Source organism: Ursus americanus, chromosome 18, assembly GCF_024610735.1.
Source record: "Ursus americanus isolate L20-20 chromosome 18, mUrsAme1.1.p, whole genome shotgun sequence".
Lineage (NCBI taxonomy): Eukaryota > Metazoa > Chordata > Mammalia > Carnivora > Ursidae > Ursus > Ursus americanus.
The window spans coordinates 1,305,691-1,332,655 of NC_142144.1; the positions used below are offsets into that span (position 1 = coordinate 1,305,691).

A 26,965-nucleotide genomic window follows, 5' to 3' on the forward strand; every position below is an offset into this window, starting at 1 on the left:
GGACCCGAGGTCCCCGGCCCTGCCCGGGCTGCCCACATGCCGTGATGCGCGGGGCAGATGCCGGGTCCGTCTGTGTAGCTGGGAGAGGCCCTAGGGCTTTACTCAGACTGCGGGGTTGGTGACCCCTGCCCTAGAGTCCCCATGCCCCTTCCCAGCCCTGATGTCGTCTGGTTTCGGCTGCCCTGCTCCAGGGCCCCTCTCCTCCCTGCCTCCGTGAGGAAGGGGGACCTCTGTCTAGTCCTGTGATCGGAGGTAGGCCAGCCGTCCGTCGGAGCTCTGACACTGCACGGGGCTCTGGAGGGGCAGACTGGGTCAGGTCTCGAGGCCACCTCCCCCTGCCAGTCGTGCATCCTGGGAACCTCGGTGTCTGTCCACGGAAAGATGGCCACGTCCTGCCATGGGGTCCTGGGGACTAAAGAGATGATGCTGTTAGGTCCGTGCCAGGCTGGCTCCTCTGTGGTGCCCGGAAGCCGCCCCCGGGGCCTGGAGGAGGCCTGGCTGCGGCACTCCGGAAGTCCCTTGTGACCCACTCGCTGCCCCTCGCCCACCAGGGAAGACGTGCCAGCAGGCCGACCCGTGCGCCTCCAACCCCTGTGCCAATGGCGGCCAGTGCCTGCCCTTCGAGGCCTCGTACATCTGTGGCTGCCCGCCCGGCTTCCACGGCCCCACCTGCCGGCAGGACGTGAACGAGTGCAGCCAGAACCCCAGGCTCTGCCAGAACGGGGGCACCTGCCACAACGAGGTCGGCTCCTACCGCTGCGCCTGCCGTGCCACCCACACCGGCCGCGACTGCGAGCTGCCCTACGTGCCCTGCAGCCCCTCCCCCTGCCAGAACGGGGGCACCTGCCGTCCCACGGGGGACACCACCCACGAGTGCGCCTGCCTGCCAGGTACCGTCCACTGGCCTCCCCGCTGCGGGTGGCAGGCCCGGAGGGGGACCCAGGGGTGTGGGAACGGGGGTGTCTGCCGTGGGGGCAGGGGCCGGTCTGGAAAGGGTTCCAGTTAGGAGGCTTGCATAGGGGTCCAGGTGTCACCCCTGTCCCTGGCCATCCCACTTCTGCCTGGGGGTGGGGTCTGCTTCTCCCTCTCCCCTCACCGTGCCAGGGCCCTGGGGTCCCAGCAGCCTCCAGGGCAGGCTTGTTGGTGAGATGCAGCCCTGGGTGAATCGGGCTGGACAGGTGTGCCCTCCCTGCGGGTTCCCTCCACCCCCCGGCACCCCTGCCCTCATGGCCCCTGGCTCTTCACCCTGCTCTGAGACTCCTTGGGGGGCGGGCACAAGCCCCCTCATACTGAATTCCCTGGGAACCATGTGCCGGTTGTGAAACTCACCACAGCCTGCTGGGACACTCGCTTGTGTTGCCCTGGGCCTCCCGTTTGCTGGGGCACGTCACTGCCCCCCTGGTGGCTTGTCTCCCATGGGTGCCGAGGGGCGGCCACCACGGCCGGTCGCCCAGCGGCTCCGCTGGCCCCGTGGCCCGGGCTGGTCTTCGCACTGCGGTGTTGAGTCCCTTTTGCTGCTGATGTTCTAAAAACAACAGCGATGGGAGGCTTGAAAACCTCGTGGTGTGTCGGTGGCACAGCCTGGCGGTTAGGTGGGCCGGGGGCAGGGGAGGAGCAGCAGCAGAGAAGGAGGGGGCCTGGGGTTCGGATGCTGGGTGTACAGGGCCCGGCTGACCTGGGGGTGCGGGGAGGACTGCCCCAGCCGCCACGCTCCCTGGCCGGCCCCTGCAAAGGGGAAGTGTCCTGCCTGCCTGCCGGCCACAGAACCCTGGGCCTTTTTGCCACATCAGCCGCCCTTGCGTGCAGACGCCAGGCGCACGCATTTCCTGGGTAGCGCTGGGCGTTCCCCTTCCCACCTGACCCCCCAGTGCTGCTGGCTGTTCTGCTTTCCCTGGGGACTGAGAGCTAAGCCCACTTGCCAGGCCCACCCCTGGGTTCTGGGTTCAGATGCCTTCTTGCTGGCCCGGTGACCTCGGGCCTGGGACCTCCCATCCAGCCATATGGCTCCAGGGGCCTGCCCTCCTCCAGCCACGGCTGGAGGATACGGGGTGTGGGGGACCCACCCCGTGCCTGGAGCTCGTGCGCCCCACCGGACTGTGGGATGGGGAGAAGCCCACTATAGCACACACGGAGTTGCAGCTCGGCTCCGGGCTCCCATTTGGGGGGCTCCCTCTCAGACATCGTCCACTTCGCACTTTAGCTCTTCCAGTCCTGCTTTTGCCCACACAGCAGTGGTGGCGTGGGGGGCCCCGAGGGAGGAGACTGGTTCTCCAAGGGCAAGAGAGGTGTTCAAAGGCACCCGAGAGGGGCGTTAATTAGTAACCGGCTGCAGGTTTGGGCTATCGCCCAGCGCACCTTTCTTGGTTGATGATTGAACCAGTGGGAGTGGAGCCGGTTATAGCTGACAGGCATGGAGGCAGTGCGGCAGGGTTGGCCCCAGTTGGGGGAACCGCACCCCTGTTCCCGGGAAGCTGAGGGCCACGTGTGTGCACTGCCTCTTGCATCTCTGTCTGGTGCCCTCCCCAGTCCCAGGGCAGTCCCCTGACATGGAGTGTGTGCGGTGGCCCCACGGGGCACCGTGGCAGCCCCCCCAGCACCTGGTCTGGAGGTAGCCCCCCGGCTACGGCAGCCGCAGGGAACTCTGTTACAGAAGGTTGCTTCCAAGAGAACTTCCAGAGTCCTGCGTTCCCAAATCCCATCTGCTCAGCTGGGCCCGGGCAAAGTGGTTCCTCAGAGAGGAACCTGGCGCCTGTGGGTTCTGCAGTGTGGGGCCTGGTCACATGGGGAGCAGGGAGAGCAGGGCACAGGGCCTGGACCCTGAGGGCCCCAAGGCGGTGGGCGGCCCAGGGCGGGCCACGGAAGGGCAGCACCCCGTCCAGAGCAGGGCTCCATGGGTCCAGCCAGGAAGGGGCGGGAGCAGGCCCATGCCACCCGACCCCTCGGGCAGGGCCTGACCAGACTCCTGGCTCCTCCCGCCTGCAGGCTTCACCGGCCAGAACTGTGAGGAGAACGTCGACGACTGTCCCGGAAACAACTGCAAGAACGGAGGCGCCTGCGTGGACGGCGTGAACACCTACAACTGCCGCTGCCCGCCAGAGTGGACAGGTGCGCACGCCAGGGCCCACCGGCCGGTCTAGCCAGCAGGGTTGGCGTGCCCTGGGGCAGCCCCGGCCCACAGCCGGGGTCTGAGGCCCCCACCCCAGCGGCCACACCGATGTGGCATCCGCGTGTCGGCGTGGGCTGTGCACAGTCGGTCTCCCTGGGTTTGGGCCAAGCGTGGGGCTCGTGTCTGGGGTAGCAGACGAGCATGGGCCCCGAGCACCTGTGCCGCAGCAGAGGCGTGGTTCAGGCTGGAGGCAGGTGGAGGGCTTCGCAGTGGGGGTGGACCCTGCGCCCACCCTGACGGTCTTGGCCCCCGCAGGTCAGTACTGCACCGAGGACGTGGACGAGTGTCAGCTCATGCCCAACGCCTGCCAGAACGGCGGGACCTGCCACAACACCCACGGAGGCTATAACTGCGTGTGCGTCAACGGCTGGACGGGCGAGGACTGCAGCGAGAACATCGATGACTGCGCCAGTGCCGCCTGCTTTCACGGTGCCACCTGCCATGACCGCGTGGCCTCCTTCTACTGCGAGTGTCCCCACGGCCGCACGGGTGAGCGCCAGGCCAGAGGGGGCAGGGCTGCCCCGGGCGGCGGGGAGCACGGGGTTACCACCGGCTTAGCGCTCCCCCGGGCCCCGTCCAGCGGGCACACTGTCACTCAGATGCGCAGAGGGCAGCTTCTGGAGCCCCGGACATGGCCCGCGAGGGGCCTTTCTGGAGGGAAGAGGGCTGGGGGCACGCCGGGGCAGGCCCACTGGTGACGAACCTCCAATGACCCAGGTGTCGTGGGCCTGACGGGGCTGCTCGGCAGCGTGGCCATGGGAGGCCTGTCATCCCCAGGCTGGGGACAGTGCCCCGCTGACCAGTGCCACCCTGCCCAGGTCTGCTGTGCCACTTGAATGATGCCTGCATCAGCAACCCTTGCAACGAGGGCTCCAACTGTGACACCAACCCCGTGAACGGCAAAGCCATCTGCACCTGCCCCTCGGGGTACACGGGGCCGGCCTGCAGTCAGGACGTGGACGAGTGCTCGCTGGGTGCGTCAGGGTGGGCTGTGCGGCGGGGGGACAGCCGGGGAGGCTGCCGGACCAGCGTTTCCAGTCTGATGGGGGAGGCGTGACTTGGAGGACTGCCAGTCTGATGGGGGAGGCGGGCATGCCCCAGAACGGTCCAGAGGTTGGGGTGTCTAAAGCAGCCCGTCACCGGAGCTGCGTGCCCCCTGCCCCCGCCAGGCGCCAACCCCTGTGAGCACGCGGGCAAGTGCATCAACACGCTGGGCTCCTTCGAGTGCCAGTGTCTGCAGGGCTACACCGGCCCCCGCTGCGAGATCGACGTCAATGAATGCATCTCGAACCCGTGTCAGAATGACGCCACCTGCCTGGATCAGATCGGGGAGTTCCAGTGCATCTGCATGCCTGGTACGTGGAGCCGGGCTCCTGCCTGTCGGAGTGGGCCCTGCAGCTCTCCCTGCCTCAACCCCAGCCAGGCCGGCCCCCGGGGCACCACGCAGAGAGCAGCACCAGGGCTGGCTGGGTGGGTGGGCCCCGCGGTGCTGGGCGGGTGGCTCTGCGGGCAGCGGGAGCCAGGCGGCACGTCCTCTGCGCTGAGCCCCCCGCTGTGGTGGGGGCCGCTGAGGCTGTTCATGGACCCTCGTGCCCCCTCACTCTCCCCTACCCCCAGGCTATGAGGGCGTGCACTGTGAGGTCAACACAGACGAGTGTGCCAGCAGCCCCTGTCTCCAGAATGGCCGCTGCCTGGACAAAATCAACGAATTTCTGTGCGAGTGCCCCACAGGTGAGACCTGTCCCCTGCAGGCTGCCGCCGAGCCCCGTGCTTTCTCTGGGGTGGGGAGTGGGCCCAGGGCCTTGATGCTGCGTTGGGTGGGGTCTCTACTCAGGCCGGGGTTTCGTCCTGTTGGAGCCTCTCCCTACTGTCCTGAGGGGGCACCGGGCAGGTCCCCTAGGGGCTGGGCTGCAAGGACTTCGCCTCAGGAATGAGTGGGCCAGGCTGGGCAGGGGGTACCGGCCCCCCGCTTTGCTGGGGGGTGAGGGGAGCCCAGGGCCCAGAAATCCTTCTGGCTGCTGGGGCTCCCCTGAGGACAAGTGCACCCTGGGAGCAGCAGTGTCCTCCCTAGAACCCCGAGGGTTGTCGGTGGGGAAGAGGTGCCTCGGAGGGCTCACAGCTGGGAGGGAGTCGGCCCTGCCTGCACGTCCCACCTCCACTGGCCTGTGGTGGACGTGACCAGCAGGAGGGCCTGAGGAGCTCAGAACGGGAGGGGTTGGTAGGTCCAGGAGCTCTGAGCCCCAGGAGGCATGTGCAGGCCAGAGCCTGGGCGTGCAGGTACAAATCGGCTGTCACGGATACCGGGGGACCTCATTCACAGCCCGGCACGGTTGTGGCCGTAGCAGCCGGGGTCATTCGGGGAAAGGGCCCCTCTTGCAGGGGCAGGAGCTGAAAGGGGGCAGGAAGAGAGATCGGGAGGTCTCCCGAGCCAGGAACAGCCTGCTCTGGTCCAGCCGGGGCTCAGCCGGGGGGACCCGGCACCCGTGCTTGTGACAGCGGCCCTCCCCTGGCCACAGGTTTCACCGGGCATCTGTGTCAGTATGACGTGGACGAGTGTGCCAGCACACCCTGCAAGAATGGCGCCAAGTGCCTGGACGGGCCCAACACATACACCTGTGTGTGCACAGAAGGTGTGTGGCCCTGTTGGGGGGGGCATCCCGTGAGGAGAGGCGCGCTCTAGTCCTCCCCTTTGGGGGCTCGAGAGCGCCAGGTCCGGTTGGCGGCTTTCCGGGAGCAGCCGCCCTGACGCCCCGGGCCCCGCCCTGCAGGCTACACGGGGCCGCACTGCGAGGTGGACATCAACGAGTGTGACCCCGACCCGTGCCACTACGGGGTGTGCAAGGACGGGGTGGCCACCTTCACCTGCCTGTGCCGGCCGGGCTACACAGGCCACCACTGCGAGAGCAATATTAACGAGTGCCACAGCCAGCCCTGCCGCCACGGCGGCACCTGCCAGGACCGCGACAATGCCTACCTCTGCTCCTGCCTCAAGGGGACCACAGGTGCCTGGGCGGGCCTGGGGGGGGGGCGTGGGGGCGGGGCGCCAGAGCTGACTGCAGCGCCGCCTGCCACCAGGACCCAACTGTGAGACGAACTTGGATGACTGCGCCAGCAGCCCCTGCGACTCGGGCACGTGCCTGGACAAGATCGATGGCTACGAGTGTGCGTGCGAGCCCGGCTACACAGGTGAACGGCCCGGGGTCCCGGCGGGCCAGGTCGGGACAGCTGAGGGAAGGGTGCTGCAGGCCACTTCCTAGGGCCCAGCTCTCTGGCTGCCAGCCACGGCCGACCGTGGGGGAGAGCAGGGGAGGCCCGGGCTCTGACCAGCGCCGGGCTGGGCATCCTCGAGCCTCTTGTCCCTGAGACGTGTGCCCAGCCAGACTCCTGGGTACACGTCCTGTGTCTGCCGCCACCACTGTCTGCCCTGGAGGCCCTTCTGGGCAGTCGGGATGATGCGGGTCCTGTCCCCGGGGCGGCCACTGCACTCATGTATGAAGCCCCTGCTGACCCGGCTCGTACCCCCGAAGGACCCAGGGAGAGGGGTTAGGTGTCATCCCAGTTCAGCAGAGGGGGAAACCGGGGCTCAGAGGGACCGGAACTTGCTCGCTGAGGCTCCTCCTCTTCTGGAGGGGCTCGGGGGCCCCCGGGGCGTGGGTGTCTGAGCTCCCCCCGCCCCCCCGCCCACAGGGAGCATGTGCAACGTGAACATCGACGAGTGCGCGGGCAACCCCTGCCACCACGGGGGCACCTGTGAGGACGGCATCAACAGCTTCACGTGCCACTGCCCCGAGGGCTACCACGGCCCCACCTGCCTGTCCGAGGTCAACGAGTGCAGCAGCAACCCCTGTATCCATGGGGCCTGCCGGGACAGCCTCAACGGGTAGGCGCGGGGCGGGGGCGCTGTCGGGGGTGGGGGGCGGCGGGAACGAGCGGCTCACGGGTCGCAGTGGCTCCTCACGGGCACATGGTTGGCCCGGCCCTCCTCGCCAGCGCCTGGCATGTGCACAGTTCCGCCCCGGGCCGCGTGCTCTCGTGGGCACGGTTGGCTCAGGATGCGGGTCTCCGGTGGCCCGAGCGCGTGTGTGCTCGCCGCGGCCGGCGCTCCTGTGACGCGCCCCTCTGTCTTGCTGCTCGGCCTGGCCGGAAAGGGGCGATTTTGAACCACACCTGAGTTCACGTTGATGAGGTGGCTGAGGTCCCCTAAAGACGGGGGTCCGGGGGGCCAGCCGTGTGACCTCCCAGCAGGGGAGGGGGCCAGAGATTTAATCAGGCACGTGGTGTCAGCGCAGGGGTTGGGAGAGCTTCCGGGCGGAAGGCACGTGGAGGCACTGGGGGGTGGCGCCCAGACCACGGGAGGCCTGGCCTCCCCCGTGCCTCGTCCTGTGCGTCTCTCCCATTCAGTCGCTCCTGAGGTTCAGCCTGTGTGATAAACCACTAACCCGGCACACACGCTCTTCCTCTGAAGTTCTGCGCACCGTTCTCACACGTCCTCTGTCCCGAGGACAGGGTCTTGGGACCCCCAGTTTATGGGTGACAGCCTGGCCACGTGATGGGCATCTGACCTGGGCGCCACATGTGTGCCCCAGCCCGTCTCCTGTGGCCTCTGTGCTGACACCAGCCTTTGGGTTGTAGGACACCCAGCTGGCGTCCTGAGAGCTGGGGACCTGGCTGGTGTGGGAGAACCTCACGCGGCATCGGCGGGGCGAGGGCACGGGGCGGCCGACGCTCGCTTTGTCTCTGACACCTGCTCCGCGCCCAGCGCTGCCCTATGGACGTGGGGTGTTGACGTGGGCAGGGAGCCCTTGGTCTCTGCTCAAGGCCACGTGGTGGCTGAGTGGTGGGTGGTCTGACCGCTGCCCTGGGCCAGGCGCTGTCCCAGAGGTAGTGTAACCCCTGTCTCAGGTGAGGGGGTGCTATTACCCCCCTTTTAAGGGCTCCGAGGGTCGGAGGGGATCAGCCCCTCTGTGCCGTCAGACCGCAGGGTGGCGGTGGAGACGGGAGCGTGGGTGCGCGTGAACCACCCTGCGGTCCCCTGTGCAGGTACAAGTGTGACTGTGACCCCGGGTGGAGCGGCGCCAACTGTGACGTGAACAACAACGAGTGTGAGTCCAACCCGTGTGCCAACGGTGGCGCCTGCAGGGACATGACCAGCGGCTACGTGTGCACCTGCCGCGAGGGCTTCAGTGGTGAGCGAGCCGGGCCGGGCGGGGGGCTCTGGGGCGACCCGCGGTGCCTCCCTCCCGCCATGGGCGCCAGCTGCTGCCGGGGTGGGCGCAGCGCGGGGCTCTGGCTGCAGCCCAGGCGACGACGAGGGTCCTGCAGTGGATCCTGCCACAGCCCCGTGGGGATGGGCATGCCGACCGCTGGCGCTCTCTCTCCAGGCCCCAACTGCCAAACCAACATCAACGAGTGTGCGTCCAACCCGTGCCTGAACCAGGGCTCGTGCATCGATGATGTGGCCGGGTACAAGTGCAACTGTCCGCTGCCCTACACAGGTGAGGGCGGGGCCGGGCAGCCACGGGAGGCGTGGCATGGCACAGCGGGGGCTTTCCCGGGGCTGGCCTGGCCATGTGGCTCAGTGAGCACGCCGTTGGGTCCCGCTTTCCACCTTGAGGCTAGGCCTGGCCACACTCAGGCCTCCCCCCGCTGGCGTCCTTGCCAGACTCACAGCAAACGTACAGGACGCCAGGGAGACGTTGTTAATAGGAGTCTGTCCCAAACAGCAGGTTTCGCCGGCCAGCCCACCCGGGAGGTTGGGTCCTCCGCCGCACAGCCAGGGGCTGGGCCTGGGCTGTTGGTCTCCACGGCCTGGTGTCCACACTGCATGGGCCCCTGGGGGCCAAGCTGCCCCCCACAACCTTGCTGGCCGGGCTTGAGGGATCCCTTTGATGGCAGGCCTTCTTTGTGTCGGGGAACAAGGAGCCCTCTGTGAGCGCTGAGCAGAGGCGGGAGGCGTTTCCCTGGGTGTCCCGGCGTCCGTCGTGGGCCTGGCCAACAGGATCACAGGACATGGTCCCCTCTGTGGAGGAGAGCGCTAGGAAACAAACGTCCACCACCACTCCTGCCACTGGGTCCCACTGGGAGTGGGCAGAGGGCACTGCCACTGGGGATGGTTTTAGGCCCTGCTGACGAGCCTGGAGGTCCGGAGGCCGCCCTGTCTGGCCAGGCAGGAGGGGTGGGGGCCCGGGCCTGGACTGGCGACCCCATGACGTTAGGCAGCCTGTGGCCAGCATGGTATTTTCTTTGACCGACGCTGGAGGCCTGGATTTTCTCTTTTGCATCGGTGAGGAGGCTCCTGGCTGGTCGCCGCCCAGGGGCCCCCTTGCTGGGGGCACACGGGTCCCTTTCGGAGGCAGTATCAGAGGCTGGCGGGCCTGGTGGGGAGGAGCCGGCCTGTGCTGACCCGCTTCCCGTCTGCCCACTTCCTGCTTCCCTCTGCACAATTGTCGGAAATTCTGGCGAATTTCCTGCCTGCCTAGGTCACCGTGGAAACAGATAGAAAGAAAGGCTCTGGAAAATCACCCCAGCAGCCCAGGGAGATAATGGGCCACGGGGAAGATAGCGCTTCCTTTCTTCCCCGGGAATCAGCCCCCACGGCTGTAAACAGGAAGGCTGTCCGCTGGGCTCTCATGGAGGAAAGTCACCCCAGTGTGACACGTTTCTAGCGAGACCCTCTTCCCTGTGCCGAGGTCCTGTGCCTCTGGGGCCCCTCCCCTGCTGTCCAGCCTCTGCTCAGTGGCTTCCGTGGCCTCTGTGACCAGGCACTGGCTGCCCGTGGTACAGAGCCCTTGGCAAGAGCTCCCAGGCCTCCTAGAGACCGGGAGAGGGTGTGGGGCTGGAAGCAGGCTGGGCCCCGTGATGTGGTGGGGGGCTGCCAGTCTGCTCCCGAGGGGTTGAGGCCCAGGCTATATCCTGCAGGGACCATTTTGGTGCTGGGAGTCCCTGTGGTTTGTCTTCAGGCCCTTGGTCTGTGTTCTGACCAGCCAGGAGCTTGCCCAGGGTCCCAGTGCAGCACCATTCACCCGCCATGGGGCCAGCATTGGGAGCTGCCATGGGGCGTGGACCCTCCGGGCCAGGGATCCCTGGATCTCAGTACTCGTCTCCCTTCTCTTAGGAGCCACATGTGAGGTGGTGCTGGCCCCGTGTGCCCCCGGCCCCTGCAGAAACGGGGGCGCGTGCAAGGAGTCAGAGGACTATGAGAGTTTCTCCTGCATCTGCCCCACGGGCTGGCAAGGTGAGGCCCCCTGCCCCCAGGCCCGGCCTGGAGATGAGCCAGCGGCTAGCAGAGCCACCTGCGGGGAATTCTGGAAGCAGAAACGGGCCCTTCCCACCCTGAATTTCTATCATCTGCTTGGCCCGAGTTCGGGTTCGCGAGTTGGAGAGCCCTTCCTCCCTGGGGGGTCCCCAGAGGACAGTCCTGGAGCACAGGAGGCCCACCGCTGGGAGAATGGGGGAGAGGCCTGGAGGCGGGGGCTGAACCTACATGCCCGTCCCCCAGGACAGACCTGCGAGGTGGACGTTAACGAGTGTGTGAAGAGCCCGTGCCACCACGGCGCCTCCTGTCAGAACACCAACGGTGGCTACCGCTGCCACTGTCACGCGGGCTACACGGGCCACGACTGCGAGACGGACGTGGACGACTGCCGGCCGAGTGAGTGGCTCTCGGGCCTGCGGCATCCTGGGCGGCCATGGGGCAGGGAGCTGGCTGGCATCCGATGGGAAGACAGTTGTGGCAGTGTCTGGGGGCATGCCCAGGTCACGCTGCACAGGTGCTGGGGGTAACCTCACGTGGACCGGGCAGGGTGGTCCCGGGTGGCCACAGAACCGTCCCGAGCCGGACGGACGGCACTTCCCAGTGGGTTCTGGCCCCGCCCAGCATGCCCTTGTTGGTCCTTGTTGTGACCCACCGAGGAGCAGGCCCTCAACCCCCGACACTGGGTCAGAGGACACTGAGACCCAAGAAACCAAGCGTCTTGTCTGGTGCCACCAAGCAAGCGGGGAGGTTGTGACCCTGCAGCCTGGGGCAAGCGAGCATGGGCCCCCAGCTTTGGCCCGCGGTAGTGGCAGTGGTGCCAGCCCTCAGCCACCCTCAGGCCCGCCTTCCCGTCCCCTCCCAGACCCGTGCCACAACGGCGGCTCCTGCACCGACGGCGTCAACACGGCTTTCTGCGACTGCCTGCCCGGCTTCCAGGGGGCCTTCTGCGAGGAGGACATCAACGAGTGCGCCAGCAACCCATGCCGCCACGGCGCCAACTGCACGGACTGCGTGGACAGCTACACGTGCACCTGCCCCGCGGGCTTCAGCGGGATCCACTGCGAGAACAACACGCCCGACTGCACAGAGAGGCGAGTGCCGCGCGGGGCGACCCAGGCCGCAGGGGGGCAGGCCGGGGGGCCAGGCGCAGGGCCGGTGCACCCCACGGGCATCCTCCTAGCCGGCTCTCGCTGCCCGTCCAGTCAGGTAGTGTCCGCTGTATCCTCAAAGGGCGTTTGTCCGTTGGGCAGCGTGAGAACTCAAGAGTCCTGGCGGTTTCTCCTGAAGAACGGGTGCGCCCCCCTCTATCCCACAGCGTTAACTCTGTGACCCATCTTGTTTCCTTTTTTGCCTGGGCTGCCAGGAAACTCTGCACTCAGTGTTCTCGTCCTTCGTTTGCGACACAGTCCTCTCCCGCGGTAGCCACGCGGGCTCTGGTTTCTTCCTCATTTTTCCATTCACTGCCACATACCTGTGTTATAAGTTCTTCTCAGCAGGACCTGTAATGAAGGCAGAGGGAGAGGGTGTCAGGTGGTGGGAGAGCCTGAGGTCCCTGGCCCTGTGTTAGGGGCCTCCCTGAGGTTAGCCAGGCCACTCCCCCCCCCCCGGCTGTCGGGCCCCTCCCCCTTCAGTCTAGTTGGGGGGAGCTGCCCAGGCAGGGTCCCACACCCCCGCTCACCCTTCTCCCCTGCTCCTTGTGGATCCCCAGCTCCTGCTTCAATGGCGGCACCTGTGTGGACGGTATCAACTCCTTCACCTGCCTGTGTCCGCCGGGCTTCACGGGCAGCTACTGCCAGCATGACATCAACGAGTGCGACTCGCGGCCCTGCCTGCATGGTGGCACCTGCCAGGACAGCTATGGGACGTACAAGTGCACCTGTCCGCAGGGCTACACAGGCCTCAACTGCCAGGTGAGCAGGTGGGCCGCAGGGGGCCCGGCAGGAGGTGGCCAAGGCGGGGTGCCAGCCCGCAGCGTGCCGTCACAGCCACCTGCCAGACCCCGCTCACAGCAGCTGCCCCACGCCGCTGGTGGACATGTGAGATGACAGCCAGGCTAGGAGGGCTTGGGTGGTCATGGTCGCGGGGCTCCCGGGGATCCCGATTGCCAGCCCACTGCCTGGTCCAAGGCTGTGCTGCCTCCAGAGAATTCAAGTGGGGAGCAGGGCTTTTTGGGTCAGGAGCAGAGGTTTATGGAGCGAGAATAAGAAGCAGGGGAGAAAGACAGCTAAAAACCAGCTTTTTTATAGGAAATACGCAAAAGTATTAAAGTTGTATCTTTATTGAAATTTTAACGTAAGATACCTGTTACAAAAACTCCCAACAGAGGAGTTTACTTCCAAAGAAAAATCTTCCTTCAAGGAAAGGCGTATCTGGATTAGCCAAGGGCCCAGGGAAAGAGCGCGAGCCCCCTGCCCCTTGCCCCAGGCGGCACCTGAGCAGGGGGAGCCCACAGGCCTCAGCTTCCACGTCTGTAGGATGGGCTCACAGCTCGCCCTGGGCGCCGGCTTCTCTGGCCCATGTATGTTGCACACTGCCAGGTGGGATGGGCCTGGGTGGGGAGTGTGAGTACGGGCGACCCCTGCTGTCCCCAGAATCTCGTGCGCTGGTGCGACTCCTCACCCTGCAAGAATGGCGGCAAGTGCTGGCAGACCAACACCCTGTACCGCTGTGAGTGCCACAGCGGCTGGACCGGCCTCTACTGCGACGTGCCCAACGTGTCCTGCGAGGTGGCCGCTCAGCGGCAAGGTAACCGGCCGCGGCCCACCCGGCGCCCCCTGGGACCCTCCCACCTGCAGCCTGAGGCCTCACGCCCCCGCCCCCTGCCTCCCCCACAGACATCAACGTCACCCACCTGTGCCGGAACGGGGGGCTCTGCATGGACGCAGGCAACACCCACCATTGCCGCTGCCAGGCGGGTTACACAGGCAGCTACTGCGAGGACCAGGTGGACGAGTGCTCGCCCAGCCCCTGCCAGAACGGGGCCACCTGCACCGACTACCCGGGCGGCTACTCCTGCGAGGTGGGCACCTGTCCTGGGGGGGAGGGGGTGTCTGCTGGGAGTGTCACCGTGTGCCACACCCTAGGCTGCAAGCAAGCACAGCAGGGAAGACTGAACCCAACAGATGCAGTCCCAGGAAGGGAGGAGGACTGTGATAATCAGGGAAGACTGCTTGGTGGAGGCATCCTGTGGTAGAGCGTGGAAGAGGAAGACTACACAGAAATATGGGATAGGGTTTCCCTCTGGGCTCAGCTGACACCTGCCCCGAAGCCCCCATTTCTATTCCACGAGACAAGCTCTAGGCCATGCTATGGGCAGTGACTCTCAGCTTACTAGGGTCCTTCTCAGAGTCCGCTGGGCGGGGGTCTGCCTCTGGCTTGACCGGGTATGAGGAATGCAAGCATTCGCTGGTCAAGAGGGTAGTTTGTGTGGCCCCGTCGGCCCACACAGGGTGCAGAGGGCCGCATCTCAGCCTCCCACTGAGCCACAGGCTCCCACCGCTTTTCTGTTTCCCTGCACAGTGTGTGGCCGGGTACCACGGGGTGAACTGCTCCGAGGAGATTAACGAGTGTCTGTCCCAGCCATGCCAGAATGGGGGTACCTGCATCGACCTCACCAACACCTACAAGTGCTCCTGTCCCCGGGGCACACAGGGTAAGGACTAGCTACACCACAGGGCTGGGGCCCAGGGGCCAGTGGGCGCATCAGGCACTGGCCACAAGCATGCTAGACCCGGTCCAGGCTTCCACTCCGCCTTGTGGGGCTGAGTGGGGAAGAAGCCAAGGGAAGGAGCCCAGCCAGGCCACTGGCACAGGGCAGTCTGTGTGGGGTGCAGCCCAGTTGCCGCATCCTCTCTCCTGAGCGTCTGTGTGGTCCCACCTTGACCGTTTGCTGGAGGGAGTGCCCTCAGGAGGGATCAGCACCAGCACGTGGCCGGTGCAGTTTCCTGATGGCGCCCGGACTTCTGCAGGCGTGCACTGTGAGGTCAACGTGGACGACTGCAGTCCCCCCATCGACCCCGTCTCCCGGGGCCCCAAGTGCTTTAACAACGGCACCTGCGTGGACCAGGTGGGCGGCTACAGCTGCGCCTGCCCACCCGGCTTCGTCGGGGAGCGCTGTGAGGGCGACGTGAACGAGTGCCTGTCCAACCCCTGTGATGCCCGTGGCACCCAGAACTGTGTGCAGCGCGTCAATGACTTCTACTGCGAGTGCCGCGCGGGCCACACTGGTGGGTGCTGTCACGGGGCGGCGCAAGGGCCGGGCCGGGTGGGGCCAGCCCCTCACGCCCACTCTCGTCCGCAGGACGCCGCTGTGAGTCGGTCGTCAACGGCTGCAAGGGCAGGCCCTGCCAGAATGGGGGCACTTGCGCTGTGGCCTCCAACACCGCCCGCGGGTTCATCTGCAAATGTCCCGCAGTAGGTGCTCCCAGGGGGCTGCTTGGTCTGTGGGTGGTGGGAGAGTGCCCCCTCACTGCCACCGCACCCCCAGCACCAGAGGGTAGGGGCTGGCAGAGCTGGGCTTCGTCCTTCTGGCTCTGAGACCCAGGCTGTCTGGTGGGAGTTTATTTTCAGAGGCGTCTCAGGTCCACAGCACAGAGGTCTGGGGACTGGCCACGCCCCTTCCCCCTCTCCGCATAGGGGTTACAGTGGGTGAGCCCACACTGGGGCAGTCCATACTGCTCTGGGTGCTGACAAGCCCCGCGACACATGCCCGCCAGGGCTGTGCCCTGTGTGTCCTCCCCGCTCCTGGAGCGCCCCTGACAACCCGTGGGCTTTCGTGTGGGGGACTGTGCTGCCCAAGTCACAGGCTGCGCGCCCCCTGACGCCCCACCCGTCCCCACAGGGCTTTGAGGGCGCCACCTGCGAGAACGACGCGCGGGCCTGCGGGAGCCGGCACTGCCTCAATGGCGGCACGTGCATCTCGGGCCCGCGCAGCCCCACGTGCCTGTGCCTGGGCCCCTTCACCGGCCCGGAGTGCCAGTTCCCTGCCGGCAGCCCCTGCGTGGGCGGGAACCCCTGCTACAACCAGGGCAGCTGCGAGCCCACGGCGGAGAGCCCCTTCTACCGCTGCCTGTGCCCCGCCAAGTTCAACGGGCTCCTGTGCCACATCCTGGACTACAGTTTCGGGGGCGGCCTGGGCCTCGACATCCCTCCTCCGCAGATCGAGGAGGCGTGCGAGCTGCCTGAGTGCCGGGAGGAGGCAGGCAACAAGGTGTGCAGCCTGGCCTGCAACAACCATGCGTGCGGCTGGGACGGCGGCGACTGCTCGCTCAACTTCAACGACCCCTGGCAGAACTGCTCGCAGTCGCTGCAGTGCTGGAAGTACTTCAGCAACGGCCGCTGCGACAGCCAGTGCAACTCCGCCGGCTGCCTGTTCGATGGCTTCGACTGCCAGCGCGCCGAGGGCCAGTGCAAGTGAGGCGGCGGGGCTGGGACCGGGGAGGGGCGGGGAGGGGGCGGGGCCGGGCTCTGGGCTGGGAGCAGGTGCGGGGTTGGGGGGAGCCCTGGGAGGGGGCGCTGGGGGCGGGGCACAGGCGGGGAGGCGGGCGCAAGCCGCAAGCCGGGCTGTGGGAGGGGCCTCCCGGTGGGCGCGGCTGGGCGGGGCCTGAGCGTGCCTGCATCCCTTGGCAGCCCCCTGTACGACCAGTACTGCAAGGACCACTTTGGCGACGGGCACTGCGACCAGGGCTGCAACAGCGCCGAGTGCGAGTGGGACGGGCTGGACTGCGCGGAGCACGTGCCCGAGCGGCTGGCGGCCGGCGCGCTGGTGCTGGTGGTGCTGACACCCCCCGCACAGCTCCGCAACAACTCCCTGCATTTTCTGCGGGAGCTCAGCCGCCTGCTGCACACCAACGTGGTGTTCAAACGCGACGCGCACGGCCAGCCCATGATCTTCCCGTACTACGGCCACGAGGAGGAGCTGCGCAAACACCCCATCAAGCGCGCGGTGGACGGCTGGGCCGCGCCTGGGGCCCTGCTGGACCGGGTGGAGGCCGCCCTGCTCCCGGGTGGTGGGGCTGGCCGCCGGCGCAGGGAGCTGGACCCCATGGACGTCCGCGGGTGAGTTGCTCCAGCCGGCTCCCCTGGGCCCTCCCAACTTGCTGGCGGAAGAGACGGAGAATCCGAAGAGACTGGGGACTTCCTGGGCCCACCTGCCCAAGCTCCTGACCCCCCCCCCCCCAAGCAGGTGCTCCAGCCCCTGGGGTCAGCTCCCAGATAAGGACTAGACTCCTGAAATCTCTGTCCTTCTGCCACGGGAAAAGGATGCTTGCTGCTCCCAGTGGGATGCTGGGGGGCAGCAGGGCTGGCTGGGAGAGCACTTTGAGGGGTGTCTCAGGTATCACAGCCCTAACGTGTGCCAGGCCGGGCTTGGTGGGCTGGAGAGAACACTGTCCACCTCTGGGGTGCTTCTGTGTAGGCTTGGCTCCCTGCAGCCCCAGGCCACCTCTCCCATCCTGGGAGTGCCCCCCCCCCCCCCGCCATTGGGACGATGCTATGGGCCCGAGGGGTAAACTGGGCAGCTGCAGGGGTAAACCTGAGGTCTGAGCCCCCGACCTGGGTGTTCCCCCAGATCCATCGTCTACCTGGAAATTGACAACCGGCAGTGTGTCCAGTCGTCCTCACAATGTTTCCAGAGCGCCACGGACGTGGCTGCCTTCCTGGGTGCACTCGCCTCGCTGGGGAGCCTCAACATCCCTTATAAGATCGAGGCCGTGCAGAGTGAGTGGCCCGCCCCAGCCCTGCTCCCTGGGGGACTGTTTACTGGCTTCTAAGGAAAGTCTACCTGGGAGGGGGCATGTCTCCCAATCCCCCCCCAAATGTTCTTGTTCTTTGTGCCATTTTCCACCCACGGGTGCGTGTCATGCCATCCAGAGCGCAGGAAGCACTTTTGTGGGATTTTCTGCCTGGTGCGCCCTCCCTACCCATAGTGACAGCTGTCGGTGTGGCTGGCCCAGGGGACGGACACATCTGCCAGAAAGTGGGAGCCTTCTTCTACCCCCAGTCATTCCCCTGATTTTTCTTTGTTGGGTATTATTTCAAAATCATTGCAGCTTTTTAAAAAAGAGAGAGAGAGAGAAGAATTGATCGGTGTCATGTGAAGTGTTGAAGTTTGTATCTCGAAAATCCCCCTAAATCCTTTGTCTTAACAGCTCAATGCAAGTGCAGTGATTTGAAGTTGGCTAATCCTTTTCCCTTAAAGGAGAAAAAAGTAAAAGCCGTCTCCAGATAGTCGGCTGGTGCAGGAGAGAATTTAGCGATAGTTTGCAATTCTGATTAATCGCGTAGAAAATGACCTTATTTTGGGGGGCGGGATGGAGGAGAGCGGGTGAGGAGGCGCCCAGCCGCGGAGCCAGTCCGCTGCCCCCCGGCTGCCGGCCTGCCGCGTAGCCGCCGCCTGATGTCCGGACGCCCACAGGTGAGACCGTGGAGCCACCCCCGCCCCCGCAGCTGCACTTCATGTACGTGGCCGTGGCCGCCTTTGTGCTGCTCTTCTTCGTGGGCTGCGGGGTGCTGTTGTCCCGCAAGCGCCGGCGGCAGCATGGACAGCTCTGGTTCCCCGAAGGCTTCAAGGTGTCAGAGGCCAGCAAGAAGAAGCGGCGGGAGCCCCTCGGCGAGGACTCCGTGGGCCTCAAGTTAGTGGATGCCACCACAGCCTCTGGGGGGACTGGGGGAAGCGGGGCCCACCCCCTGCAGACCCAAGGGCCTCACCTCGCACGGTCCGAGGACACGGGGCGGCCGCCTGAGCTGCAGGCTCAGGGGAGCCCCGCTCAGTCTCGCTTCCCCACCCTGCTGCCTCCAGGCCCCTGAAGAACGCCTCAGACGGCGCTCTCATGGATGATAACCAGAATGAGTGGGGTGACGAGGACCTGGAGGCCAAGAAGTTCCGGGTGAGTCCGTGGGCTCCTGGGCCTCCCTGGGAGCCCCCCCCTGCCCGGGCCCCATGTGACGGGGCCCTCCACTCACCCCTTCCTCAGTTCGAAGAGCCGGTGGTTCTTCCTGACCTGGACGACCAGACAGACCACCGGCAGTGGACCCAGCAGCACCTGGACGCTGCCGACCTGCGCGTGTCGGCCATGGCCCCCACACCGCCCCAGGGCGAAGCGGACGCTGACTGCATGGACGTCAATGTCCGAGGGCCAGGTAGGTGCGCAGCCGGCCACCGCGCCGCCCCCGAGGCGCTCAGGTTCAGGTCCTCTTTGTCCAGCAGCCCGCCGGGCTCAGTACTCCGGAAGCCGAGCACTGGGCGGGCAAGGTGTGCTCCCTCCTGGGCGCAGGGTGGGGCGTCCAGGGAGATGGTCCCAGGAGACGCTCTGCTCTTAGCCAGCTCTGTCCTGGGGGAGGCTCTCTGCCCACCAAGGTAATTTCTTCTCCTGAAACGTGTGAGGAACTGATTTCCCAGCCACGCGTTTCTTACGTGGTCTCTTCTCAGGTGGGTTATCGGTGAAGATCTCAGGCAGGTCAGGAGGCAGAGCCGCGGGGTCACCTTTGCCCGCCAGCCAGTTAGCAGCGGGACTTGGCTCTGTCCCTTGGGAAGCTCAGGTTGTTGTTGGCCCCAGGTGGCACAGCCACGGGTGCAGGGTGCCACGGGCTGGGCCACGCGTCCACATGGCTGCCCACCAGCTCGGGACCATCGACACATGCACCGGTGCCACTGCCGGGACCCACCTTCTGACAGAGCCCTGTCCCTGCTTTCGCCCAGATGGCTTCACACCCCTCATGATCGCGTCCTGCAGCGGAGGGGGCCTGGAGACGGGCAATAGCGAGGAGGAGGAGGACGCGCCGGCTGTCATCTCGGACTTCATCTACCAGGGGGCCAGCCTGCACAACCAGACGGACCGCACTGGCGAGACCGCCCTGCACCTGGCTGCCCGCTACTCGCGCTCCGATGCAGCCAAGCGCCTGCTGGAAGCCAGCGCAGATGCCAACATCCAGGACAACATGGGACGTACCCCGCTGCACGCGGCCGTGTCTGCCGACGCACAGGGAGTCTTCCAGGTGGGCAGCTGCTGCCCCACGTGCCCTGCCGGTGCCCCTGGCCCGCCTGCCTGCGTCCTGGTCCAGGCTGGCGACGGCTCACGGGGCTCCAGATTCCCAACAGCAAGTAGAGCCTAAGTGCGAGTGGCAGGAGGGCAGGGCCTCTGCACCCTGACCCGACACCACCTCCTGGTCCCACCGTGGCAGCCTGTGTGGCCTCCCTGCTCCACAGCAGCCTCGGCTGGAGGCGTAGCTCGTGGCAGTGCGGAGGGTCTCGGGGCTGCTGCTTGCTGCAGCGAACCTGGGGCTTTGGCCTCGCTGGGAGCACAGGGATAGCGTGGGTAGAGGGAATTGGATGTCTAGGTCTCGGGGATTGTCAGCGCACAAGCTGCCTTTGCAAGCCACCGGCTGGTCCCCTGCCACGAGTCCCCAGGCTCTGAGCCGCCCTGCTCTGAGCAGGCAGACAAGGTGGGGCACGGACTGGGGGAGTCATCACACAGCTGCTAATGTAATGGCTTGTAGTGCGTCGCGCTCCTGGAGCAGTAAGGAAGTGAGGCTAGCTGAGGGAGAACCGGGTAAACGAGCCTCTGGAGGCAGGCTCTGGCTGTGTTTGCTCGGACAGCCTTGCTGGCGTACAGACACATCAATTCCCGTGGGCATTTCGTGGGTGAGGCCAGCCCTGAACACTGCCTGGCGCCCTGCCCCTTCACCCACCAGTGGACAGTGCCCATCCTTCCCGCCTGTGACCCGGGGCGCAGCAGTGTCTGAAGGACTGCCTGTGCTTCTGTGTCCTGGAAGGACACCACGTAGCTCAGTGGTTCTGAGTCTGTGGTCCAGGCGTGGGTCCGCCCACTGTGGCCAGACAGGGACTTAACCCCTGTGTGTCCTGGGGTGGCAGCAGCAGCCAGGCCCAGGGCAAGGCTGAGAGGAGGCCGCACTTGGGCACCAAGGGGACCAGTCTGTGTAGGCAGCGCAAGCCAGCGCCCTGGCCCCTGGCCCTCCTAGCCGTGGCTGGCGGAGCTCCTCCCTTCCTGCGCTCCTCCTGTCGTCCACACCGGCTAGGGCCGTGCGGACCCCATGGGGGGCTCTGTGGTGTTGTGGATTGGGCCCCAGGCATCAGTTCCAGGCCGGCAGCCTCAGACCTTCCCTGTTGTCTAGATTCTCATCCGGAACCGAGCCACGGACCTGGACGCCCGCATGCATGACGGCACGACGCCGCTGATCCTGGCTGCCCGCCTGGCCGTCGAGGGCATGCTGGAAGACCTGATCAACTCGCACGCCGACGTCAATGCCGTGGATGACCTGGGTAAGCCAGGTGGCGGCCCAGCCCACAGAGGATGGGGCCTGCTGCCACCCGGGCTGCCCCAACCTGCCCTCTGCTTCCCCACGCAGGCAAGTCTGCCCTGCACTGGGCCGCTGCCGTGAATAACGTGGAGGCTGCCGTCGTGCTCCTGAAGAACGGGGCCAACAAGGACATGCAGAACAACAAGGTGGGCCGGGCCGGGCTGGCCAGTCCCTCCACCCGGCAGCCCCGAGCCCCTGACGTAAACCCCTGGGCTCTGACTCCTAACCTGGGGAGTCCCCGTGAGGAGCCGCGAGCTTGGTGCCCGTGCATCGCTCGCTCTTCCGCCCACGTCCGCGGCTTACAGACGGCTCCAAGCAAGCGTGCGCAGCTTGGCTCAGCGCATGGCTCGGCCGTGGCCATCCTGCATCAGCATGAGCGTCCCCGCACCCTCTGTGCGCGGCGGTCACCGGGCAGGGAGGGTTGATGCGGGTGGTAGAGGACCGCCGTGCGTTGGGGGCTGTGGGGCTTGGCACATTGTGAGGCCCCCGGATGTGGAGGGGAGCAGCCGCCTTCCTGCACGTGGAGCCGCTGCGTGTCTGTGCATCTTGCCCACTGCTGCCGCGGCGTGTCCCCAGCGCAAAGGAAGCTCCAGTCTGAGCTTTGGGTGCTCAGAGGGTGCAGGCAGGCAGCCCAGCTCCTTGGTGCCAAGCCCTGCCCAAATCGCCCTGATCCCGCCTGGGTCTCCCTCCTTCCTTCCCAGCGACACAGCGGCCGTTGGACCCAGGCATTCCTGAGTCCCCTGTGGGCCGAGGTGTGACCCCACCTCCCACAGGGAGACCGAGCCTCAGAGAGGCAGGGACTGCCAGAAGGGCATCGGGCCGTGGCCAAAGCCTGTGTGAGCCAGGGACGCGCCATCAGGCCACACGCTCACCGCCGTCTGGCCACGTAGCAGCCTCACGGGGGTGTGTGGCAGACAGGGAAACCGAGGCTCCCGGAAGGCGCGGAGGCGTCAGGCTCACTTGGGGGCCATCTGGGATGGGGCACTCGCAGTCTGGTGCCGAAGGACACACGTCAGGGCACCTGAAGCCCCTGAAATCGCTGCACTGTTTGTGGCTGTGCTGTTCTGGAGGCAAGAGAGAGGCCGCAGTTGTAGATTTCCCGCGGGTCTGGGTCCCCACACAGGTGAAGTCCTGGTGCTTTAGAATACAGGGTCCCACAGACTGCCTGGGTATGGGTCTCAGGATGTAGGTTTCCAGGCTGTTTGTGGGACCTAATCCGGTCCGCTAATGGCGGACTTACGGGACAGGCCCAGCATGAGCGTCCTGCGGTGTTCCCTCTGGAGACGGGGCGTGGGTGCGGGCAACCCCCTCACCTGCCCCTCGTCCGTTCCCAGGAGGAGACACCCCTGTTCCTGGCTGCTCGGGAGGGCAGCTACGAGACCGCCAAGGTGCTGCTGGACCACTTTGCCAACCGGGACATCACAGACCACATGGACCGCCTACCCCGCGACATCGCGCAGGAGCGAATGCACCACGACATCGTGCGGCTGCTGGACGAGTACAGCCTGGTGCGCAGCCCCCAGCTGCACGGCACCGCCCTGGGCGGCGCGCCTACCCTGTCCCCACCGCTCTGCTCGCCCAACGGCTACCTGGGCAACCTCAAGCCGGCCGTGCCAGGCAAGAAGGCCCGCAAGCCCAGCACCAAGGGCCTGGCCTGTGGCGGCAAGGAGGCCAAGGACCTCAAGGCACGCAGGAAGAAATCCCAGGACGGCAAGGGCTGCCTGCTGGACAGCTCGAGCGTGCTGTCACCCGTGGACTCCCTTGAGTCGCCCCACGGCTACCTGTCGGACGTGGCCTCGCCGCCCCTCCTGTCCTCTCCATTCCAGCAGTCCCCGTCCGTGCCCCTCGGCCACTTGCCCGGCATGCCTGACGCCCACCTGGGTGTTGGCCACCTGAGCGTGGCTGCCAAGCCCGAGATGGCAGCGCTGGGTGCGGGTGGCCGGCTGGCCTTCGAGGCGGGGCCGCCGCGGCTCTCCCACCTGCCCGTGGCCTCTAGCACCGGCGCCGTCCTGGGCACTGCCAGCGGCGGGGGCGGCGGTGGGGCTGTGAATTTCACCGTGGGCGGGGCCGCAGGCCTGAACGGCCAGTGTGAGTGGCTGTCCCGGCTGCAGAACGGCCTGGTGCCGAACCAGTACAACCCACTGCGAGGGAGCGTGGCGTCGGGCCCCCTGGGCACACAGGCCCCCGCCCTGCAGCACGGCATGATGGGCCCGCTGCACGCCGGCCTCTCCACCACGGCGGCGCTGTCCCAGGCAATGAGCTACCAGGCCCTGCCCAGCACGCGCCTGGCCGGCCAGCCGCACCTGCTGCAGACCCAGCCGCTGCCCCAGGTGCAGCAGCCGCCGCAGAACTTACAGATGCAGCCGCCCGGCGTCCCGCAGCCGCAGAGCCTGCAGCCACCCCCGCCGCACCTCGGCGTGAGCTCGGCCGCCGGCGGCCACATGGGCCGGAGCTTCCTGGGCGGGGAGCCAAGCCAGGCCGACGTGCAGCCGCTGGGCCCCAGCAGCCTGGCCGTGCACACCCTCCTGCCGCCGGACAGCCAGGCCCTGCCCACGGCCCTGCCTGCCACGCTGGCCCCGCCCATGACCACAGCTCAGTTCCTGACCCCGCCCTCGCAGCACAGCTACTCGTCCTCGCCCGCGGACAACACCCCCAGCCACCAGCTCCAGGTGCCTGAGCACCCCTTCCTCACCCCGTCCCCGGAGTCCCCGGACCAGTGGTCCAGCTCGTCGCCGCATTCCCACGTCTCTGACTGGTCTGAGGGCATCTCCAGCCCGCCCACCAGCACGCAGTCCCACATCGCCCACATTCCGGAGGCGCTCAAGTAAACAGCCGGCGCCCCGGCGGGACCCTGCGCTTCCTTTCCCAAGCCCTGCTGGGCGCGTGCGTGCTCTGCACAGACACCCGGACGGACCAGAGGGGCCTTTTCTTAAGAAACATGTTTTTATACAAAAATAAAAGGACAAGGATTTTAATTTTTTTTTTAGTATTTATTTATGTACTTTTATTTTACAAGGAAACACTGCCTTTTTATTTATACGTAATGTTTTCTATGGCTCCAGGTAACAACTTTTATCTGTTCCAAGAAAATAAACTAGTTCTCCACCATGATTTTCTACTTATGATATTGTTACGTCTTTGTAAAATATAAACAAAGATTCATGATTTATAAATGCCGTTTATTTATTGATTTTTTTTTTTCCCTTCAAAATCCAAAAAGAAACGATGTTGGGGAAGGTAGGTTTGAACGAGCATTGTCCAGAAAGCCGCCAGGGTGCCTGGGCCGGCTGCCGTGTCCCGGATGCCCCCGCCCCCGACCGTACCACCTGCTTTGTGGGGGGAGGTGCGCGTAGACACAGACAACAAGAGAGAAGCTTCGCCAGACCTTTGGCACGTGCGTTAATTTGCACCTGAGATAGGAACGTAAAATGTAAAATGATGTGGTTTATACATTCTGGTGGTTTTTTTAAATGATTTTTTTGAAAACATGCTTTTAAAGATGTGCTCTTGGGGTGTCCCAAGAGCACATTTCATGGTACCGATCATGAATCTTTGTTTCGGGTTCAGTATTACATGGTTGTTGGTTGGTCTTGTGAGTTCCTGTTCCTTCTAGGAGCCCCTCTGCCCCCACCCCGGCCTGGATGTGGACGCATTGTGTGAGAGTGAGGAGTCTCTGTGGGGCACCCACCTGGGACGCCATGCGGAGGAGTCCTACTCTTTTCTGGGGAAAGACACTGCCTGGGCCACCCCGATGGACCAGCAGCACTGGGCCCGGGCTCAGCTCACGGCCCTGTTTTCACGAGAGACTTCCCAGGGCAACCTCTGTCCAGGCTTTGGAGAAACACGGCCGTGTCCGGCCTCGGTTCACAGAGACGGTGCAGCTCAAGGGTGCCAGCCGCTGAGACGGTGCCCCCGGGGCCTCGGGAGCCAGCTCGAGGGCCACCCCTCCCGGCCCGGGGGGGCCGTGTGCCCGGGGAAGGAGCAGATTCTTGCAATATCAAGTATAAGCCTGTGGCGAAGTAAATGTCTGTAAATACATTTTTAAAGGTGGATTTTGTTTAAAAAATCTGAATGAACAAGTCTGTCAGGGGTCATGCTGACGAGGGTTGTCAGAACATGGCTCTGCTCACGACCCAGTCCTGGCAACCTGACCTGCAGCCGCCTGGACCGTAGCTCTGAAGAGCAAACCTGGGGAAGGCTCCTTGCTGCCTCCTCCAGGCAGCCCCCCGGCCTTGCCGGGGGCAGTGTTGTGCCATCCCAAGTGGGCATGACCAGACCAGCCCTAAGGTGTTGATTCTTACTGTGTTTTGTAAAAATAGAGTGTAGTTTACAGAAAAAGGAAACTTTTTAAAAAAGTTATCTACGTGCAAAACTGTAGGTGATGAAAATGCTGTATTTTTTTTTCATCTTTTTTTGTTAACTGATTTGCAATAAAAGTAATGCTGATGGTCCTCCCGATTTTGCTAAACCTGGTTGTGGCATTGGCTCTGTTTCTTGGAGGGAGGGAGGGAGGGCAGGCTGTTCTACTCCGAGGGAACCAGCAATTCCTCTGGCCCTTCTGATGGGGAGTGATGTAGACCACCCAGCCCCGGTCCCTCAGAGCTTCTGCAGTGTCTCTGCACCTGTGTGGGCCAGGCCCCGTGCTGGGCACACGCGACCCCACTGCAGGGGCCTCCTGGGTCTGGGGGGATGTGGCTGTCGGGACAGCAGGCTTCGGGCTCCCCCATCTGTCTCGGTCAGAGGGGCGGGGCACCACTTAACCTAGGGATGGCAGCCCGGAGCCCGCTGCGGGCAGGGGGTGCATGGGGACGGGCCCAGAGGCTGCAGTGGGGAATCCAGACCCCGGCAGGAGTACAAAGGGGGCCACAGAAGCGTCTGAGCAGGGGCACCATGGACAGCACGGGGGTGACCGAGTGGGGAAGGTTCTGTGAAGCTGAGGGAGTATTGCAGAAGAGGGCTGCCCCCTGCCAGGCACCCACTCAGGCCTCCCTTTCTCCCTCCTACCTCCACCTGGCTCCACCCTGTCTGGTGGATTCAAACCAGGTGAATAGAGGGGAAGTCTGACGTCCCCTTCTGCCGCAAAGAGCTGCCTGCCCCCGCAGGCCCGGCCTCCCCAAGCACAAGTGCGATCCCAAGATCTCCTCGCTGAGTTTGGAGGCTTCATTCCCACCCGGCACAATGTCAGGCCCTGGGCTACATAGATGGGACAAGAGGTTCCAGGAAATGGAATATGGTAAGCAGCCCAACTGTTGCGTACGGGAAAGTAGACCCAGTCTGAAATCTGCCCCACGAACTCCCAGCGCCCTGTGATGCCACTCCTAGATTTCTCCCAAAGCAAGTGGAAATGGACCTAACAAGTCCAAACAGTCACCTGCTCACAGCGGCATGATTTGCAACAGCCAGGAGGTGGGAACAGCCCAGCGCCCACCAGCGGATGCACGGCTCAACAAAACGTGGAGGATCGTGCCGCGCTGGCTCGTTTCATGCACCGGCTTGGCCGGAGCATGTGGCCAATGTGAGAGTGCTTCTGGAGAGGAACACTTGAATCTGTGCACAGAGTAAAGCAGAGCCGTCCCCAGCGTGGGTGGGCCGCACCCAATCAGCTGACGGCCCGAAAAGCACAAAAAGGCGGAGTAAGAGGGAGGTCCTCCTGCCTCACACTTGTCCGGGAACACAGCGCTTCTCCTGCCTTTGACGATGGACTGGAGCACCAGCTCTTCTTGGGTCTCCAGCCTGCTGACTTTGCGACAAAAACTTAACCATCAGCTCTCCTTGTTCTGAACCTGCAGCAGCCACTGTCCCTGGGCCGCAGCTTGCTGACCACAGAGCTGGGATTCTCGGCCTCCATAACCCTATGAGCCAGCTCCTGATCAGAAATCTCTTGACACACACGTGCAGCCTCTTGTTTCTGTTTGTCTGGAGAACCCAGACTGAGTACCCCTGATGGAATATTATTCAGCCCTGAAGAGGAGTGAGGCCCGACGCACAGCATGGCCAAACGTCACCCACAGGAGGCTGAGTGCAAGGAACCGGCCACAAAGGCCCCTCACTGTCCCGAACAGGTGAGCCCAGAGAGACAGAAGGCGGAGTGGGGGCCCCAGGGCCTGCCCGCGGGGTCTGGGGAGCGACTGTGGGGCCATGAAATGTGGAGGTGCACGGGGGTGTCTGTCGCATGGCATTCTGAATGGGCTAAATGTGACCGATTCGTCCACTCCAACAATGGCCTC

The 26,965-nt window shown here is 65.1% G+C and overlaps 1 protein-coding gene across 1 annotated transcript in view; it reads left to right on the forward strand.

The window, feature by feature from the left end:
• NOTCH1 (notch receptor 1) overlaps positions 1–25,206 on the forward strand; it is a 44,517-nt gene extending 19,311 nt beyond the window's left edge. Inside the window, exons 4-34 of the mRNA XM_045803790.2 lie at positions 552–890; positions 2,983–3,105; positions 3,422–3,655; positions 3,985–4,140; positions 4,336–4,521; positions 4,784–4,897; positions 5,683–5,796; positions 5,935–6,168; positions 6,242–6,352; positions 6,854–7,046; positions 8,207–8,352; positions 8,548–8,661; positions 10,281–10,400; positions 10,665–10,817; positions 11,284–11,512; positions 12,130–12,331; positions 13,013–13,166; positions 13,256–13,440; positions 13,941–14,073; positions 14,390–14,647; positions 14,722–14,834; positions 15,262–15,833; positions 16,050–16,478; positions 16,990–17,138; positions 17,836–18,052; positions 18,220–18,307; positions 18,395–18,560; positions 19,120–19,415; positions 20,553–20,700; positions 20,787–20,884; positions 22,073–25,206. Coding sequence (XP_045659746.2) covers positions 552–890; positions 2,983–3,105; positions 3,422–3,655; positions 3,985–4,140; positions 4,336–4,521; positions 4,784–4,897; positions 5,683–5,796; positions 5,935–6,168; positions 6,242–6,352; positions 6,854–7,046; positions 8,207–8,352; positions 8,548–8,661; positions 10,281–10,400; positions 10,665–10,817; positions 11,284–11,512; positions 12,130–12,331; positions 13,013–13,166; positions 13,256–13,440; positions 13,941–14,073; positions 14,390–14,647; positions 14,722–14,834; positions 15,262–15,833; positions 16,050–16,478; positions 16,990–17,138; positions 17,836–18,052; positions 18,220–18,307; positions 18,395–18,560; positions 19,120–19,415; positions 20,553–20,700; positions 20,787–20,884; positions 22,073–23,566 — 7,268 coding nt within the window. The 3' untranslated portion in view covers positions 23,567–25,206. The remainder of the gene's footprint in view (positions 1–551; positions 891–2,982; positions 3,106–3,421; positions 3,656–3,984; positions 4,141–4,335; positions 4,522–4,783; positions 4,898–5,682; positions 5,797–5,934; positions 6,169–6,241; positions 6,353–6,853; positions 7,047–8,206; positions 8,353–8,547; positions 8,662–10,280; positions 10,401–10,664; positions 10,818–11,283; positions 11,513–12,129; positions 12,332–13,012; positions 13,167–13,255; positions 13,441–13,940; positions 14,074–14,389; positions 14,648–14,721; positions 14,835–15,261; positions 15,834–16,049; positions 16,479–16,989; positions 17,139–17,835; positions 18,053–18,219; positions 18,308–18,394; positions 18,561–19,119; positions 19,416–20,552; positions 20,701–20,786; positions 20,885–22,072) is intronic.
• Positions 25,207–26,965: the final 1,759 nt, after the last annotated feature.